At 47.4% G+C, this 14,905-nt stretch overlaps 1 protein-coding gene across 2 annotated transcripts in view; it reads right to left on the reverse strand.

Moving 5' to 3' along the window:
• The window catches only part of NELL1 (neural EGFL like 1), a 465,040-nt gene that overhangs the window by 419,464 nt on the left and 30,671 nt on the right, over window positions 1–14,905 (reverse strand). For both annotated transcript variants that reach the window (XM_074999016.1, XM_074999015.1), the window contains exon 3: window positions 2,354–2,504. In XM_074999016.1, the coding sequence (XP_074855117.1) occupies window positions 2,354–2,504 (151 nt within the window). The remainder of the gene's footprint in view (window positions 1–2,353; window positions 2,505–14,905) is intronic.

The following is a 14,905-nucleotide window of genomic DNA, read 5'->3' on the forward strand; positions in this document are numbered from 1 at the left end:
TAAACTATTTGAATAGTTTTGCAAAGGATTGGCTGTTTTTCTCCAAAGCTACGCTCTGCAGTCCTGGGCAAATCGTGTAATTTTACGATGGCTCCAAATGTAAAAATTACAGAACTCCCCTGGGACTAACTCTGGCTCAAACAAGAAAGAATTCAGGAGGTCCTATGGCCTGTGTTCTACAAGACGACAGACTGAAAGATCAACACGTGTACTCTGAAAGATGAGAGCCTGGGCATCCGCCCAGGAAAGATTCAGGTGCCATCCAGTTGATTAGCAGAGAACCGCAGCCAGCAGCATGTCTTTCTGTTGGTGGTGCACATAAAGTTTATTCAGCCTATGGATGGGAAAAATTAGAGGGAGCCCTGATCAACCCCTGGCCCTTTCAGCTTAAAAAAACTACGAAAAAGTCACATGCTCCAGGCTACAAAGAGAGTCTGTAGCAGAGATGGCAACACAACCCAGATGTCTTGATTCCCAGTCCCTTGCTCTGACCACTTGATACAATGTATCATCTACAATAAATAAATCAAAACTCCAATGGCATAACTATATTACTAATCCTGTTACTTATTAAATGTTCCTGCTTATTGGAGAATCTCGAATGTCTGCCATTATGGATATATGACAGCTATCCAAACAGATCCATTTTTCCATTGACAAAGGAAAAAAAAATTTAATTTATATTATGCCTCAAGAAGGGAGCATAAAAGCCATCACCATATGTAAAATATCCAAAGCACAGGTTTCAATAACGGTCTAAATGTCAAAAGAACAGAAACTATTTAAAATTACAGTAAGGTCTCAAAGTACGCAAGGATTCTGTTCCATGCACCCTCGCGTAACCCGGATTTCGCATAAGTGGTGGTCTGGCTTTTCCCCCAGCAGAACACATGGTCTGCAGCCAGGGAAGCAGCAGAAAAGTAAGTCCTGGGGTGGGTGGGGGCAGCTGGGGAGGGTTAAGCTTGGCAGTGGATTGGGGCCATGGGAGGTGGTGGGGGGATAAGGCTGGGGTGGGTTAGGGCTGCAGAGGGGAGAGGGGTGGAGTTAAGCTGGAGCTGTGTGCGGGGTGGTGAGCCAGGACGCGGCAGGAGGTTGAACCAGAGCCAGAACCAGGCACGGGTAGTGACATCAGGGGGAGGGGTGAACTGGGGGTGGGATGGTTTGAATTGGAGCCATGCATGGGAGTTTAAACTGAGGCCGGAAAATGGAAACAGAGCCACGTGCGAGAGGTTTGAACTGGAGCCACACATGGGGGTTTGAACCAGGGTGGGGAGTGGAGGGTGAACCAGAGCCCTGCACAAGGGGTGGTGATGAGCCAGAGCTGTGCGTGGGCGGTGAGCCGGGCTGCGGCAGGGGGTTGCGCCGGAGCCAGAGCCAGGTGTGAGTGGTGAGCCAGCAAGATGGTTGAACTGGGGGTAGGGTGTGGAACTAGAGCTGTGCGTGGGGGGCTGGAGGGGGGTTGAACCAGAGCCGTCCATGGGGGATTTAAACCAGGTCAGGAGTATGGAAATGGGGCCGCATGCGAGGGGTCTGAATCGGGGCCACGCGTGGAGGGGGGTTAAACTGGGGCAGGGGGTGAAGGGTGTACCAGAGCCACATGTGAGGAGTGGCGAGCCAGAGCCAGAGGCAGGGGTGGCAGGTGAGCCAGAGCTGCACACAGGTGGTGAGCCGGCAGGGGGTGTTGAACAGGGACGAGGGAGGCTGAGTCGGAGTCAGGCCTGAGGGGTGGTGAGCTAGTGCCAGAGGCAGGGGTGGGGGCTGAGCAAGAGCTATGTGCAGGTCGTGAGCAGAGCTGGAGTGGGGAGCTGAGCCCGGGCCATGCAGAGCCAGTGGGGTTGAGCCAGGGTGGGGGGAGCAAGTTAAGCACAACTGGAAATCGTGCTACAGGGTTTACTATAGGAATCAGGATCAGTCGCGTAAGAGCGGGGTCACGTACTCTGAGTTCGCATACTCAGACCTTACTGTATACAAATGTAGGAAAGTAATAAGCATCGGACTTTGCAAGGTATGTAAATTTAACATTCATGAAGTGAAAAATCATGAACTAAAAGATGTTACAGCATCTTTAACTTCTATGGCATGTTAAGTACATACCTTATGTGCTTAAAATTAACAAACAAAAACCAGAAGTAGTATGAAGTTTTTTACTGAATGATACTTGAATGAAGTATCCTGCGTCCTTTTGTTTTCAACACAAACTTAGCTTACTCAAATTATGAAACAGACATTAACTGTCACTTTCGATGTTTCATCTACTACTTTAGCTTGATGTCGTGCTAGACCATTAAGTGCAGAGACCCATCTGCTACAGAAGAGAAGCAAAGCTTTCTGCAAAGAAGATATTTCCTCTTACCTGTGCTCCAACTCTCGAATGGACAGTATAACGCCAGAAGTTGATGTCCTCTGTTGCAGGGTAGCCAGAAACGTGAACTCGCTTTTATTCCGAAAGAGCTGAATTAACTTCTCGCTCACATGGGGTGCTGCATGGATTTCTCTTTCTATGTCTAAGAGTTTCATTGACAAGAAGAGAAGAAAAAAAAGCAATGGCACAGTAAAAATGCTAGGTCTGAAGGATTCACATTGCACTTATTTTCCTCTCCACATCAATACTTTTTTTTCTGAGCACTACAGCTGGATTCATTCAATGCAAAACCCCAAATGCCATCTCTGTCAATGTGCCCACTTGTCACTTGGACAAGTTCACAATTGGCCAGCCACTGATTTTCTGACATAAATTCTGACAGGATGTTGAGCAATATGGGTCTGCTGAGAACAGATTAAGTTGCGGTAAATAAGGTACGCTCCAGTCAGATAAACAGTGTCCTACATGTTGAGCAATATGAGAAACTGCTTGGTCTTAGTGCTTGGTCCTTGGTCCGGTTTCAATTATACCACTGGTTCAGCTACCATCATTCCACGATACATGTGAGGACCCCATCCTTGCACTACATAGGGCAGAAATATATTCTTGCTAATAATGCCAGATAGCTATGCCTTTGCCCAAAATTAAATAAAAGAAATGTGTGTAACACACTATCATTTCTGGGCTTCTTCAGTTTAAAGAAGCAACGGGTGACAGCTCATACAATATTTATTAAATTACATTCTGATCAGGCAGGACCAGCAATGTTTCAGTCTTGCTAATCGCCTGCTGTCTATCAGTGGCATGCCTCCCCATTCTCCTCGTCACATACCCAGTCACCTCTGTTCTAATGCACCCACTGTTATCGCACCATTTCTTACTGCTTACTGACACCCTCAGAGGCCATGAACAACAAAAGTGAGGGGAATGTTGAAAATCTGTTAAAGGCATGAATCATGCATCACTTCACCCTCCTCTGCTATTTTGTTTTGTCATGTCTTTCATGCTGGCACTTTGTCATGTGTTTTCAGGGCCTGTGTCGCTATTTTTCCCCTGAATGCCATTACCAATTAAAAAGCCAAGTGCCACTTCTTTAGAAAGGTTTTCTTTGAAGCCAAACATCTGGAACATTAGTTCCTTAGCTGGTATTAATCAGAGTAGCACTACTGAAGGCTCTGGTCCTGTAAGGTAGTGGACAAAGATAAAAAGATGGAATGTACCATGCAGAGTCTCACTATAAAGAAGCTAATGCACTGTTATAAATTTATGTTTATTGGGCCTAAGTACAGAAAAGAAGGTGGGCACAGAAAAAAAACACCACATTTAAACACCCCTTAACATAGAGGGAATGATGGTCCCTGGAAAGAATCCAGATTCTGTGCTCTTAAAGTAGAAGTAGTTTCAGGACATGCTGTCTGTTCCCCGACACAGAAATCCTGTATCTTTAAAAGGTAGGCAGTTGAGGCACCCAAAAAAAAAAAAAAAAAATATCACAATTCGTTTTTAACTGTCTAACCATTGGCTCAAACTCGCCCCTGAAGATTTATTATACAAACTGTTAGTCTGTGTAGTGGCGTATCCTGCCAAAAGCATGAAGCTTCAGGTTAAAAAAGAAAATCTAATGTAGCCAGCAAGTTGTACAATGTCACAGGAGTGGAAAAAATCCTTTCTGTCCGCTGTAGGTGACCAGCTTATGTCCTTAAGCAGAGAGATTTCATTATCGATATCATTACCTTGGTTTAGCTTACATAGCTACAAATGTTATTAATGGCCATAAAATTATCTAGTTATTTTTGAAATTTAGCTTCAAGAGATATAAATGTATACACCCAAACGTTAATTAGTGTTCAGTTGCCTTCTTGAGAGCATGAAAATATCCTCCATGAAGATCTTCCATGCTCCCCTACCTAACACATTGGCTCAATTCATATTTAAACCATTGTTTTAAAAAAGAATTAAAAAAATGTTAGGGAAAGGATAATTCTCATTTAAAAAAGAAAAATAGTCAGCCTGCTGAGTCAGTCAAATGTTGGAGCAAAACAGACTTAAAATTAATGACAGCAAAATTACATCAGGAATCAATGAAGGGCACAAAAAGTGAGAAGAGTTCAGTACAAAATCCAAAAACCTTGAAAATAGGAAGATGTGCTCTTTGTTTTGAAGTTTGGAAAACATTACAATGTCAGGAAAATCCTGCAAAACTCTATCTGGCAAACAGAAAATATGACAAACTATTTTTGAAAATTTTTCAGATAATAATGAATCTACACTGAAAGCGCTGGTAGTTTCTTTGCATGCGACATTTTCACTTGCACATTTCAGACAATCTTCACAGAATCTTCAATTATTTATATAATTATATTATTTCCAGAACAAATGAGGATTTTCACATCAAGAATTTTCTTTTCCTAATCCACATGGTTTGCGAGTCAATACACTCAGCATTCATTTTAACAAAAACACTGAAATATTTTATTCCTGGCCCTTCTAATAGCACATGAATTTGTCAATGTTATATTTTAACCACCCCTCTTATGCATTCAGCTACTTTTTAAAAGATTAAAAAATATGGATGTGAAATACTACCATTTTCTACAACAGTGGCCCAAACTACTGAATTGATATTGAACTTAGGGCAGTGGTGAGTTGTCAGATTCCACTAGTCCACATAGTAGTTGTGAGCGGTTCGCAGCTGGGCCTGGGTGGCCTAGTGGCTAGGCCCCCTGGCCAGGGCCTGTTGGGTTGAGTTTGGGGAATGGTCCTGAGAATCTAGTTCTCCCTTTGGGCAGGAGAGGGGTTCCCCGGGGAGGGACTCCCTGCTCCCCTCAGTACCTGGGAGAGGGTCCTGAGCTGTGCCCTCTGGCAGCTAACCGGGTGGCAGCTCTGGCCTGGGGCCTCCTGCCTCACAGCCAGCTCCTGCCTCTTCGCTGGTCAGGCCCAAACTGAGCTGGCTTTCCTCCCTTTATACCCCTCCAGGCCTGATACTGGCCACAGGTGAACGGAGGCGGGGATGATTGGGCTAACAGGCCTTGTTTAACCCCTGCCTTGCCTGGCCTCACTCTCACATTCCTACACATTTCCCCCTCACCCCCCGGCCCCAAGACCACCACAGGGGTCTGCCCCTCCCCCAGCTGTGTTCCATCTCCCCGGGAAAAGAAGTCCGCATTCGCATGATCCTTTCCTGCACGATGCTGGATCTGGAAGGAGAATGGTTGGAGGGAGAGGTACCACCTCATGATTTTGGGGTTTGTCTCTTTCATTGCTTGTAGCCAGAGTAGGGGGGCATGGTCGGTAATGAGGGTAAAGTGTCTGCCCAGGAGGTAGTACTGGAGTGAGTCTATGGCCCATTTGACTGCTAGGACCTCTGTCTTTATTACTGAGTAGGCCTTTTCCCTTGGGAAGAGCTTACGGCAGATATAAAGAACTAGGTGCTCTTTGCCTCCCACAATTTGGGAGAGCACCACTCCCACCCTGACATCTGAGGCATCCGTTTGTAGCAGGAACTCCTTCAAGAAGTCAGGGTTGTACATGACCAGTTCTCAGCAGAGCTGGGTCTTTAGGGCCTGGAAAGCTTCCTCACAAGCTGGGGTCCATGGGACACAGTTGGGAACCTCTTTCCTGAGGAGGTCGGTAAGAGGGGCCATGATGGAGGAGAGGCCCGGGATGAAGTGGCAGTAATACCCTGCTAACCCCAGGAACTGGCGCACTTGTCTCTTCGAGGATGGAGGGGCATACTGCTGGAAGGCTTGGACCTTCCAGACTAGGGGGCATACCATACCCTTCCCCAAGGTGTACCTTAAGTAGGTGGTCTCATCCCTTCCAAGGCAGCATTTTGCTGGATTCACCATTAGGCCTGATTCCTGGAGGGACTGCAATACAGCAGACATGTTGTAGGTGGGTCTGCCAATCGCGGCTGTAGATCACTATATTGTCCAAATATGCTGTGGTGTATTGGCTATACGGACGTAGAAGCTGATCCATTAGGCGCTGCAATGTAGTCAGGGCACCGTGCAGCCCAAAGGGCATGGTTCAGAACTGGAAGAGTCCAAAGGGCGTGGAGAAAGCCATCTCTCCTTGGACTCAGGCGTGAGGGGGATTTGCCAATAGCCCTTTGTTAAGTCAAGGGTAGTGACGTATTCAGCTTCCCCAAGCTGATCGAGCAACTCATCTACCCGGTGCATTGGGTAGGCATCAAATTTGGATATGGCATTCAAATTCCAGAAGTCAATGCAAAACTGTGTGCTCCCATCCGGTTCGGAGACTAGGACTATTGGGCTTTTCCATTCACTGAAAAATTCTTCGATTACCCCCAGTGCTAGCATCGACTACAGTTCTTGCTTGACCACATCCCTCAACTTCTGGGGAAGGGATCAAGGCATTTCTTGGATCTTAACCCCGGGTTCAGTCTGGATATGGTGGACGGGCAGGTGAGTTTGACCGGGTTTCATTGAAAAGACCAAGGAAGAGTTGGCCACTAACTTCTGGGCCTGAAGTCTCTGCTCCGGGGTAAGGTCGGGCCCAGTCTGTACCTCCCCAGGGTTTGCCACCTCCGCTGCCTGATGCTCCAGTTCTGGGTCTGGTGGGTAGGGTGTGATTAGTAGCCCTTCCTGGGCCTTCTAGGGCTTTAAGAGATGTACATGGTAGATCTGCCGCCCCTTACGCTTATCTGGCTGGTCTACCTCATAGTTTACTGGGCCCACTCGCTGGATGATCTCATAAGGGCCCTGCCAGCAGGCAAGGAGCTTAGAGTCAGTACTTAGCAGTAGTAGTACTCAATCCCCTGGCTCAAACTCCCGGAGTCTGGCCTATTTGTTTTAAGTTGCCTCCTGGGCCTGCTGTGCTTGGAGGAGGGTCCTTAGAGCTTCGAGCAAATGTCCTTAGAGCTTCAAGCCTCTCATGTAGGTTGAGCACATACTGCACCACGTTATTGCTTTGGGAGGGCTGTTCCTCTCACATCTCTCTTACTAGGTCCAGAATCCGCCACGGCTGCCTCCAATACAGGAGTTCAAAGGGTGAAAACCCTGTGGAGGCCTGGAGCACCTCCCGAACTGCAAACTTGAGGGCAGTGACATGCATCCGTCAGCACAAACTTGCAAAGCATGGCCTTCAAAGTCCGACTGAAGCATTCTACCAGTCCCTCAGTCTGGGGGGTGGTAGACAGATGTTCAGAGGGTCTTGATCTTTAGCAGCCGGCAAAGTTGTTGCACCATTTGGGACAAAGTTTGTCCCTTGATCCATTAGGATCTCCCGTGGGACCCCGACCCATGTGAAGATGTTCATGAACTTCATTGCCACCCTCTTGGCACTCATGGAGCATAGCAACATGGCTTCCAGATATTAAGTTGCATAATTAATAACAACGGGGATGAACTGGTATCCAGCTGCACTCTTCTCCAGGGTGGCCGACTATATTGACGCCAATCGGCTCAAAGGGTATACTCACGAGTGGGAAGGGAACTAATGGGGCCTTCTCCACTGACTGAGGGGCTGTGAACTGGCACTTTGGGCAGGAGGCACAGAAGTCTGCAACCTCTCTATGGATGCCGGGCCAAAAGAAGCCGACCAGGATCTGGGCCAGGGTCTTGTCTCTCCCCAGGTGTCCTACCATGGGGATGGCATGGGCAAGCCACATGACCTCTCTCCGATATGGCCGGGGGACCAGGAGCTGATGGTGCACCTCTCCGGTCTGTGGGTCCTTCTCCACGCGGTAGAGATGGTCTACCTGGATTTCAAAATGGCAGAACTGTCCCGCTGGATGGGCCCCTGTGGTCTCCCCATTAACTACTGGCACCTGATCCTATACGCAGCTCAGTGTCTCATCCACCCACTGCTCCCCACCAAAGTCCGAGGGCCATGCGAGGACTGCAGATTCAGGCAGTGGGGGTAGCTCCTTCTCCAGTTGATGGGGGCTTGGGTCCACCTGCCTGGGCCTGGCCCCTGGGAAGTACCTTCACCTGAGTCTGCCACCTCCCCTACTCCAGCCAGATTTACAGTCCCTGCCTTTCCTTTGCTGAAGGCTTCTCAAGTCCTACTAGTAGTTAATGAAAATGTCCACAGTCTCTACCCAGTATTACCAGGTAGGCAAGAGCTGGGGCCAGGCCAACCATCACTGGTTCTTCATGCCTTCCCACCCATAGGGTCACCCGGGTGCAGGGATAGGCCTTCACATCCCCATGGACACACTGCAGCCTGAGGGTGCCTTGGGGAGGCCCTACCTCAGGCACGAGCACTTGCCGAACCAGGTTCTGGGCACACTCTGAGTCAACCAGCCCAACTGCCTCTGTCCCATTGACAAACACTGGGATAGTCAGCTTGGCAGGGCCTTAGGAGTGTGCCCGTGTTTTCAGGGTCCGGAGCCTCCCAAAGTTGCACTTCATGTATGGGCAGTCTCAGGACCAGTGCCCACTGCCCCTGCATGTGAAGCAGGAGTCCTGTTCCAGAGTGGCCTTTTGGGGGGGGTCTCCTTGAGGGTCCTGTGTTGGGGATGGCTGTGGAACCAGATCTCCAGGGTTAGCCCAGTAACTCCAAGTCTTTTCGGGCCCAGGAAGGAGCGGCAGATGCTGGGGCCCACTCCAGCCTTGTGACTCCTGGCCCCCCTCTATCCCTCATGCCGGGGTGCCTCTGACTGACGTGGGGGCTACAGAGGGAGTCATTCCCCTGGACTTGGCCACTAGATAATTCTCCATCAACTGGATGGCTGCTGTCATATCTTCATCACCCATTTCCTTCCCCCAGAGGGCAGAATCTGGGTGAACTGCTCAAGCAGGACCTGCTCGGCTACCTGCACCCCAGACTTTGTTTCAGGCTTCAACCACCTCCAGCAGGCATCCCGCAGCTTCTGGGCGATAAGGTGAGGTCAGGCTCCCAGGGCCCATACTTCCCCATGGAAGCACTGGCGGAAAGTCTCTTCCAAGATAGCCAGAGCGTCCAGGATTGCTGCCTTGACCTGGGCATAGTCCTGGGCAGCTACCGCATCCAGTGCCCGATAGGCAGTCTGAGCAACCCCCATCAAGTAAGGTGCCACGATGGCCACCCACTGCCGTCAGGCCACAGTGGCCACCCACTCAAAGGTCTCCAAGATGTCTCTAGGTCACCTTCTGGGCCCATCTTTGTGAGTATGATTGGTGCCGGTGCCGGCAGCCCATCCGGGGTTCGGGGTTGTATCAGGGAGTTTACCTGCTGCATCAGCTGTTGCTGGTGGGTTGCTAATTCCCCAAGTAGTTGTGGCTGAGCTATCTGTTGGAGCAGATGCTGCCGTTGCTGCTCCACCATCCACTTCAGCAGGGGCTCCATTGCTTCAGCGGTTTGCACTTATTGGGTCTTTGGCTGGCACAGTAGGACAGCCCTTCTGCAGGGCTGGCACTATGCCCACATTCTCCACCACGTGTGAGCGGTTTGCAACTGGGCCTGGGTGGCCTAGTGGCTAGGCCCCCTGGCCAGGGCTGTTGGGTTGAGTTTGGGGCATGGTCCCAAAAATCTAGTTCCCCTTTTTAGCAGGAGAAGGATTCCCCAGAGAGGGGCTCCCTGCTCCTCTCAGTACCTGGGGGAGGGTCCTGGGCTATGCCCTCCAGCGGCTAACCAGGTGGCAGCTCTGGCCTGGGGCCTCCTGCCTCTTCACTGGTCAGCCCCAAACTGAGCTGGCTTCCCTCCCTTTATACCCCTCCAGGCCTGACACTGGCTACAGGTGAACCGAGGTGGGGCTGACTGGGCTAACGGGCCTTGCTTAACCCCTGCCTTGCCTGGCCTCCCTCTCTCACTCCTACAGTTGTTTTTCCCATTGGTATTACTGAAGTGACACGGGTACATGCTGATTGCACACAACATTGACTATGAGAGCCATGTGCTGCCTCCGCGTCCAATCAAAGCACAGTTGCAGTTCCTGAAAAATTTTAGGTACACTAGAGCAGTTAGCAAATTTACTCTGTTCTGGGAGACTGTCCTAGTTACAATAACCTTGCAGACCTCTGAGCTGAAGGAGGACCACTCCCACTCACCAGCCTAGGTTGCTCATCACTGAGGTAGAGTTTTGGATTACTATTGCAGTATATTATTGAAAAGGGAAAGTAATTTGAAAGCACCCAATTCTGAAGACACTTAGCTACCCACTCTAAGCTATTACACTTAGTAACAGTATATTGCTATTAACATGAATAATCCTAGTGAGTTAAGTGAGTTAATAATCCTTCAGAGTTAAGCATTTGCAGGGAAAGCCTTACATTAGCAATGGTACACATTTTCTGACAGGTAAAGAGGATAGGGATACATTTTTTAAACATCTGAAACACACTATACTAGAAACCATGACTTTTTCTCAAGGGCTGAATGGTAAAAATGGACTTCCAGTCCTGCTATCTGACTTGTATAGCTGGACTCCTGTGCTTGGGTACAGTTTTCTCTTGTTCAAAGGGACTCCACACATGTACAGGAATCCACCTACCTGGATCAGATTGCAGGATCTGACCCTACACTGCCAAAAAAGAATATGCAGGTCTTCTGTCCACATGTTGTCATGTACATCATCTGCTTTTAAGCAGTTTGTGTTTCACATGATCTCTAAAAAAAAATACCCTGACCTGTAAACATCAATGAATGTTTACAAATTCCCTGTAAGTATTGTATGCTCTGAGTTCTATTTGCTGTCCATTTTAAATCTGGAAGGGGCAGGGGTAAGGCAGCTGCCCACAGGGGAAAGATAGTTTTATATTTCTCATAAAAATCACTGGTTCCTTGAAATGAAGTGCTATTTTTCCTGTGTACAGTAGACCCCTGAGTTACACAAAGGTTCCATTCCATGCATCCTCGCTTAACCCAGATTTCACGTAAGTGGGGGTCTATTTTTTTCCTCACCAGAACACACATTCTGCAGCCAGGGAAGCAGCAGAATGGTAAGCCTTGGGGTGGAGGGGGCAGGTAGGGAGTGTTAAGCCTGGCAGTGGGTTGGGGACATGGGAGGTGGGCCCGGGAGTGGGGGCTAAGCCTGGGGTGGGTTAGGGTTGCAGAGGGGCTAGGGGTGGAGTTGAGTCAAAGCTGTACTCAGGTGGTGAGCCAGGCCGTGGGAGGGTTGAACTGGGGCCCCACGTGGGGGATTTGAACAGGAGTGTGGTGTGGGTGGTTTAAACCAGAGCCACGCGTGAGGCGTGGTGAGCTGGAGCCAGAACCAGGCACAGGAATTGGGGGTGAGCCAGAGCCGTGCATGTGTGGTGAGCCGGTGAGGGAGGTTGAACCCAGGCCTAGGAGGGTGGTGAGCTAGAGCCAGAGGTGAGGGGTGGGGGTGAGCAGAGCTATGTGTGGGTGGTGAGTGGAGCTTGCAGGGGGCTGAGACAGGGCCGTATGGAGCTGGAGAAGTTGAGCACGGGCTGGGCAGGAGCAAGTTAAGCAAAACTGGAAGTCATGCATTTCCAGGGTTTACTGTAGAAATCGGAGTCAGCCACATAAGAGCAGGCTCGCGTACTCTGGGTTTGCATGCTCTGAGACCTTACTGTAATAAGGAGTGTTGCTTCAGCTAGTCATGTTCAGTGACATATTTCATATTTGACTGACAATGCCACATCAGAAAAAAGAAAAGAAAAAAAAACAAGGACGAAGACATGACTTTCTCAAGTCCTGCTACTGTACTTAGGTTATCTTATTTTGAAATGCTGGGGATTTGTGAGTTTCTTTAAATATGACACAGTGTATCTCAAAACAAACCCATGTGAACAAGCAGTTCTGTATATTAATTTGAAAGTGCAAACTGGTATCATAAGCTCTCACCAAGGATCTGCTGAGGGTGATTTCTAGCTTCAACAAAGCAAAGAAACAAAAAAAACTTTAAAAACAGAGAATTTTAAAAAATTCTAAAAGAGAAAAAAAAATGTTCGCTATGGTGAGCAACATTACCTTTTAACATAAGAAATCACCACTTATTATCTGAACTAGCCTTAGGAGGTAGCCATGTTAATCTGTAGTTTCACAAACAAGCAGTCCTGTAGCTCCTGTGCATTCACTATCAGAGAGGTAGTCATATTAGTCTGTAGCTTCGAGAACAAGAAGTCTTGTGGCACCCTACAGACTAACCGATATTTTGGAGCATAAGCTTTCGTGGGCAAACACCCGCTTCATCGGATGCATGAGTTGGGGGGGGGCGGTTTCAGAGGGGTATTTAAAGAGTGGGGTCCCAGTAAGAGGGAGGGCCAGTGCTGACAGCTTGCTCTGGCCCTCCCTCTTACTGGGACCCCACTCTTTAAATACCCCTCTGAAACCACCCCCCCTGCCACTCATGCATCCGATGAAGTGGGTGTTTGCCCACAAAAGCTTATGCTCCAAAATATCGGTTAGTCTGTAGGGTGCCACAAGACTTCTTGTTATGCATTAACTGTATTTATTAGGGCTGTCAAATTATTAAAAAATTAATTGTAATTAATCTGTGATTTATCATGCCATGAAATATAACAGAACAGCATTTATTTATATATTTTGGATGTCTTCTACCATCTTCTCAAGTATTGTATTTCAATTACAATACAGAATACAAAGTATGTAATGCTCACTTTATTTTTTATTGTAACTATTTGCACTGTACAAACCAATAATATTTCACTTCCACCATTACAAACACTGTAGTGTTTGTATGTAGAAGTATGCACAAAAAATAACTACATTCAAAAATTAAACTTTAGAGCCTACAATTTCACTCAGTCTTACTTCTTGTCCACTCAGACAAACAAGTTTCTTTACATTTGCAGGAAGGCTGCGTCTACACTGAGCTGTAGTGCTGGCAACTTGATGCAAAGGAGGTTCTTGAAAATGCAAATGACCGTTGATTTGCATATTCACACAACTAATGCATATTTGCACAAGATTACCCTGCCAGCAGAGGCTGCTGCTGGCAGAAAATACACTGTGTAGATGTGGTTCTGCCAGTGAAAACCCCCTTTGTCAGCTGCCCCTTATGCCTGGAAAAAAAATCAAACTTGTTGGAGGTGTACTTTCAAAACATTAATATCTGTACTCCACTCAAACTTGGTGTCCCCAGTAATGCAAGCATTGGAAGAAATGTGTAATTGTGGTTCCAACCTGGCTTTTAAATGACTTTCAGTAATTATTCCCTCACATGCTCAGAGATCTGATAAGCAAGCAGAAGTTTGCCAAAGCAGAGCTTGGGATTCAATGACAGTCAAACTGTTGAAACAGAGTAAAAACACAACTAGAAACTAGACAGCAAACTGAAATCTCAAATGTGAGAGACTATTAGCTTTTAAGCATAGTGTTCCTTTGTTCCCTATCTTAACTTTTACATAGCTTCTCATCTTGTAAGGAGATGCCATTATATTATGCATCAGGATTAAAAAAAAAAAAGTTTAACTTAAGTCAACATTCATTTTATAACTGCACTTAAATAGGAAAATCATCCTACTTATATTCTGCTTTTCAGACTACATTCGTGACTTGGTATTGTACAAGAGACTGGTCATGTAGTCCTTTCACAGAAGATGCAGAGGACATGTGAATATTAAACTCAGAGCCACACACCTTGGACAACCACATCTTAGGAGCTCTTGCCCCCTTGAAGAAAAAGAAGATACAACTCACATCACAATTCTTTGTAAGGGATCCGAAAGTAAAATCCAGCTCTGGCCTGAGCGGGAGGCAGGCTTTTTTACAACACAAAACTTTTAATGGAAGTAGCAAAGGTTGAAATAGGGATGTTTCCAAGGAACATCATCCTGCCTTTCCAAAAGACACTGGAAAAAATAGCTGTAGTCTCAAAAGAGCCCCGAAAAGGCTATGCAAGGAAGAAGACACCAAATCACAAGACTCATGACAGTGTGGGTTCATTCCACTTCCAAAGGGGAAAAACTCTCAGGGAAATACCTTTTCTACCAAACATAGGCAAAATTAAGTTGGCTCAAAGTGGGCAAGAGGGGGGAGACCCCAATTTCCCCCAGAAAGATTGATTCTAACTCAAGGCTGGTGTGTGTATTTTTTTCAGAGTTAGCGGAACAAAGCGTGGAAGTTTCTATCTTAAATGTGACCTGGAGGGAATCTGCCAACTGCACCAGCCCGAGCTGAGCTGGACAGGCATCCTAATTGCCTAGGACTCTCAGATTTCTGTCCTGGTACAGCTCTGAATAAGCACAAAGCAGCTCACACTGTGCAGTGCGGAACATGAGCAATAAGCAGCACATTAGACTTTATTAGGACACTCATCACCTGGAGTACACATCACTGCAGGTTTGCCAATACCGTCTATACCAATACAGCAGGCACACACATCAAAATCTGCCAGCTACCACTTAATGCTGATTTCCAGCCCAATCATAGGAGAGAACACAAACTCTTATAGAGTCACATTAGTAAAGAGGCCTGACTGGGGCATAATGTTACAAATAGGTCTTCTAAACTAGAGGCAAAGGCTCACTGGTGAGGGGGTCTTCTTAAACGCTTTATTGGCACTTACTTCAATGCTCTATTGGCCAGCTCTGCTCAGATTCAACAAAGAGTAGGGTATTATGTTCAATAGCCCAGCTTTCTAGTTTATTATTATTCATTATAAATCACTTC

This window comes from Carettochelys insculpta, chromosome 6, assembly GCF_033958435.1.
Source record: "Carettochelys insculpta isolate YL-2023 chromosome 6, ASM3395843v1, whole genome shotgun sequence".
Taxonomy (NCBI): domain Eukaryota; kingdom Metazoa; phylum Chordata; order Testudines; family Carettochelyidae; genus Carettochelys; species Carettochelys insculpta.